The sequence below is a fragment of the Fukomys damarensis genome, unplaced genomic scaffold, assembly GCF_012274545.1.
Source record: "Fukomys damarensis isolate Sample0158 unplaced genomic scaffold, DMR_v1.0_HiC HiC_scaffold_15, whole genome shotgun sequence".
NCBI lineage: Eukaryota > Metazoa > Chordata > Mammalia > Rodentia > Bathyergidae > Fukomys > Fukomys damarensis.
The window spans coordinates 24,124,048-24,128,647 of record NW_022900927.1 but is presented as its reverse complement, the minus strand read 5'-3'; the positions used below and the strand labels follow the sequence as shown (position 1 = coordinate 24,128,647).

At 52.9% G+C, this 4,600-nt stretch overlaps 1 protein-coding gene across 1 annotated transcript in view; it reads left to right on the top strand.

Annotated features, from left to right (window-relative positions):
• Agap2 (ArfGAP with GTPase domain, ankyrin repeat and PH domain 2) overlaps window positions 1-2,550 on the top strand; it is an 18,051-nt gene extending 15,501 nt beyond the window's left edge. Inside the window, exons 21-22 of the mRNA XM_010644825.1 lie at window positions 2,293-2,402; window positions 2,536-2,550. Coding sequence (XP_010643127.1) covers window positions 2,293-2,402; window positions 2,536-2,550 — 125 coding nt within the window. The remainder of the gene's footprint in view (window positions 1-2,292; window positions 2,403-2,535) is intronic.
• Window positions 2,551-4,600: the final 2,050 nt, after the last annotated feature.

Here is a 4,600-nt window from a genome sequence, read left to right as displayed (position 1 = left end):
CGGGTGGACCGGCGGACAGATGCACTCACTCACTTCTCCGATGCGCACCCCGCCCCACGGGAGCACTTCCTACCCTCACGCGAGCACAGCCCCCACGCCTCCCCGGAAGACACAGACTCACCTCCCTCTCCCCAACGAGGCACGGAGACCCCAGCTCGACACGCCCCCTCTCCACTGTTTCCACACTCGGATTGCTCTGGGATTGTTCTGGGTCTACCCGCCCGGTATTTGCAGAAAGGACGCCCCCGCCTTGGTATCGGCTCCTGGGCGCTTGGATTTGCCCACTCGCGCCCCTAGAGGCGGGAAAAAGACCCAGTCCTGCCTTTGCTCTACAGTCCCAAGGCTGGAGCCCAAACCCAGGCTGGCTCCTGGGGCGACGCCACGCCAGAGGGAGGGGTTGGTATGTGGAGGGCCAGCCCCGGCGCTTGGGGCCAAAACGGGGACCCCACCCCTTCACGCTGATCTCACTGCCCAATGAGGGGAGAAGGGCAGCGAGGGGCAGGACCCCTGCTGCCAATGGAGGTGGGGGCCAACCCTAACCCTTTCCGTGAAAGGGACGAAGAGTAGTGGAAATCAGGATGATCCCTACACCTACCCATGGCTGGAAGCTAAAGGACCAGGGGGAGCCAAGAGCCTGGGTCCCTCTTCTACAAGCTTGAGAGGGAGAAGGGAGGAGCCAGAGCAGGCTAAAGGGGCTGGGCAGGGGCCTTGTAATTTATTGCTTTGTTCCCCAACATGGGGGTGGGGTGGGCAGGGCGTGGGGAGGGTGTTTTGGGATAGGGGAAGCCAAGGGTGGGCAGGGGGTGGGGTGGGGGTGCTCTCGGGTTGTGTCTGTGCCTGTGACTGCGTACCTGTGACTGTGCAGCGCCCGTGGTGATCTGGGGTAGGGGGCACCCCTACAATGGGACCCCTCCTCCATTATTTCTTTCTGTCCAGCCCCTCCCTCCCAGTGCAGCAGCTCCAGACCCTTCCTGCAACCTTATGCACCTTCCTAGCCAGATCTGAGAGGTTGTACAGAGGCTGTTTTCCAGGCCTCCTGTCCCCCAAAAGGGGGTGGTGGGGTGGACTTACCTGGCCCAGCTGTGCCTCCCTTAACCAACCCAGCCCTTGGGCCGTCTGTGTCAGTGGTTTCCGGTCTTTTTTTTTTTTTTTTTCTGACTAAAATATTTTACAAAAGACCAGGTAATTGGGGAGGGAAGTAGGGTGGAGCAGGGGGGATGCCCCCCTCATTTCCTCAGAGGCAGGTGGTGTGAATCAACAGCAATTAAAGAGGAAGTGATTTTGTCTAGGAGGTGAGCTGCTGGTCTGTTCTTGAAGAGACAGGTCAGTGAATGGCCTTGGTCAAGGTGGGGAACTGGAAGCAGGAATGGGTCAGTGGTAGGGCAGTGCCCATGGGCATGGAGGTGGTTCCATCTTGTACAAGAGTCCTGGGTTCATATGATGAGCATAGATGGACAGGTGGGAGCGCATATGAGAATCCTAGGAACAGAGAAGTCTACTCCGGTTTTGGGAGTGGGGTGTGGTGTTTGTGTTTTTTGGTACTGGGGATCAAACTCAGACCCTTGCGCTCAAGAGGCAAGCAGCGGAAACAGAGCCAAATCCCCAGCCCTAGAGTGTGGTGTTTAAAGGAGTGGACAGGCTGGTGGGACCAGGGTGAGAAGATGAGGTCACTCTGGTTAAGAAGAAAAACACCTGACTTTGAAACCTGGCCCTCCACTCCCTAACTAGGGACCTTGGGCATTTGCCTTCAGTGGCATGTTTACTTAGAATCCCCACATTGTCTGCTCAGAGGGTTATCTGGTAGGTGGCTCCAGCCCTGGAGGGGGTTGCTCCAGAGAGGTAAGCCAGTTTACTCCCCTTGAGCACCAGGTACCAGAAAAGAGATAATAATAAGAGTTCCTTCTTCTGGTCCCTGTTGAGTGCCAGGGAAGGTAGGGGTGGATCATCTCCTGGAGGCTTCTCAGCTGGCTGCAGGTCCCTGATGTCCACAAGCTCCACGCCAGCCCATCTCTTTGTCATCACTCTGATCAGAGTGGTCAAGCTGCCACACTGCTTGGGAACATAGCCAGTCCCACTTCTTGGGTGTGGCTAAAAGTGTCTGCACTGATAGAGGAGCTGGGCAGGTTGGTGTTGGGGGAGTAGCCGGTGCAGGCTGGGCACAACCACCAACTGCTGTTATCCACCTTGATGAATCAGCTGGAGGCACCAACATCTTTGAGAATTGGTGTCCCCCAGCCCCAAGACATTAAGCTGCAAGTGTAGCAATAAGCTGATGAAAAGGACTGTTTGCAGTACCTTCTCACAGCCTGGGACTGGGCACCCAGCACAGCAGCTTGACCCAGGGTGAGGTTAATGCAGAGGTGCAGGTACAGCGACAGATGAAAGTGTATGAGCTGGACAAAGTGAGAGGAAGAGAGGGAATACTAGGAAGGCTGGCTGGGGGACCTGGCTCTTTGCCCTTCAGTTCAGACCCTAGATTCCTTCACTTCATCTCCTCCCTTGTTCCTCTTGACAAAGACCTGCTCTCTTCCTCAGATGCTCCAAGTATGAGTGTGGGGAGGAAACGGACACTGTTGTGAATGAAGTCACCTGTGAAGGGAAGTGCAGGCCAGTGGGAAGGTCCTTTAATCCCCAGCCAGCAAACAACAAAACAGTCAAGGTGTCAGCAAGACCTACAGCAAATTCTACCACCAAGCAATCCACTTGATCCTGTTTTAAATGGGCTGCATCTTTGGTCTTGTAGGAGATGGAAGGGGTGACAGAACATCAGGCTCTCCAGGTTACATCAGGACTCTAGAAGGGAAGTGAGAGTGAAGGAGAGCTACTGCCCACTCACATCCACATCAGCCCCTCAGCATGCTTTAGGTTTCCTTGCTTAGGTTCCTGTTGCCATCCTTTGGCCCTTGTGCTACTCCCTCCTGGCTGCCATCTGTCACACACCCTGCTTCCCTCCTTTTGTTTGCCTTAGCACAGCTAGAGTAGACTGACCTACATGGGTGATTTGCCAAAAGCCAAAGGAAAGTAAAAAGGAATTTATTATTGGAAGTAGAAAATGATTGAATACAGTGAGGCTTCCAAGAATTCGGTTCTGTGACCATGCTAAGACTGTCCCTGTCAAACCAAACAGAACCATCTACCCAACCCCTCCTGCTTCCTGTTCCAAATGCTTCAGCTGTTTCTGATGACCTTCTGGGATCCCTTCTAGACTCTTGTCTCCAAGTACTCATCTCTCCAAGATTCAGCAGCTGGTTTATAATGAGTTGGCGCACACTGACTGTGGGCCAGGCCCTGTGTGTCAAGCACAACATACCACGTCTCCCTCAGTCCTCTCAACAGTGCTATTGGGCACCAAGGAGGAAACAGCATGAGAAGAGCTAAATGACTTGCTCAAGGCCCCACTGAAGGGAGATAAAGGGGGAGTATTTAAATCAGCACCTTGCCTTATTGCCACTCTCAAGGCAGTTTCTAAATTCTTGCCCAGCTGAAGCACACCTTACCTCAAGATACATGGATCTCCCAGTACTCCAAAAGGCTGAAGCAGGAGGATCTCAAATTTAAGCCTATGCCTGGCAGTTTAGCAAGACCCTGTCTTAAAATTTAAAAATAAATGTTTAGAGCTGGGGATTTAGCTCAGTGGTTCCACCACCTTGCCTTGCAAGTGTAGGGACCCGAGTTCGATCCCCGGTGCCCCCTGCCAAAAAAAAAAGTTTAAAATAAAAAGAGCTGGGGATGTAGCCCAGTGCAAAGGCTCTGAGATTAATCTCCAGTAACACAAAAATAACCAAATAAATATAAACAATTTAAACAATGCACAGCAAGCACTAGTCCACATTCAGCAAGTTTAGTCTTATGCAACTTCCTTCAACAACTGAATGCCTTGCTTTCTACTTTTGGAGACAAGGCATTGTGTCCTCCGTTCCCTTCTTTGTCTTGTGAGCCAATGGAGTCTTCAGGAGGAAGGCTGCACACTTCCAAGCTGGGAGTCCAGGGAGAGCCCAGAGTCCTCTAGGACGGGAAGACTACTGGGGACCCACACCTGCCCTTGGCAGACTGAGAACCTGTCAGGTATAGGCAGCAGTCTTCACTTGTCACAGCCAAATGTGGGTCTTTTCTGGGGACTGGAAAATGGTCAGGTAGATATGGGGTGTGGCTGGCAGATGGAATTTGGAACATGCTGCAGGAGTGTTCGGCAAAAGATCCTGGGACAGTAACTACAGGGTGACTGTGGTGTGCATTCCGGCTTCTAGGGAGGGTGTGAACAGGTGAAGGACGGAGTGAACTGCACTGGAGGTGTAGCTCATGGGTAGAGAGCCCTTGCCTAGCAGTGGTTTGATCCTCAGCACAGCATACAATTTACAAAAAATGAGGAAGGAACAGAAACAGAGATGAGGAAAAGGAGGATGGCAGTACCCTTGCCAAGAACTTTCAAACCTTGCTGAGTCAGTTTGATCAGCTCTCTGGTGTCTGCAGGCAGCTCAGTCCCCCATCACCACCACCTGGGAGGTGCGGAGCCAGGATCAGTGCACCGTCCATCATGAAAAGAGCACAAACATCCTTCCCAAGTGCCCTCCACCTGCTCCCTCCCCAAAAAGGCAGATGA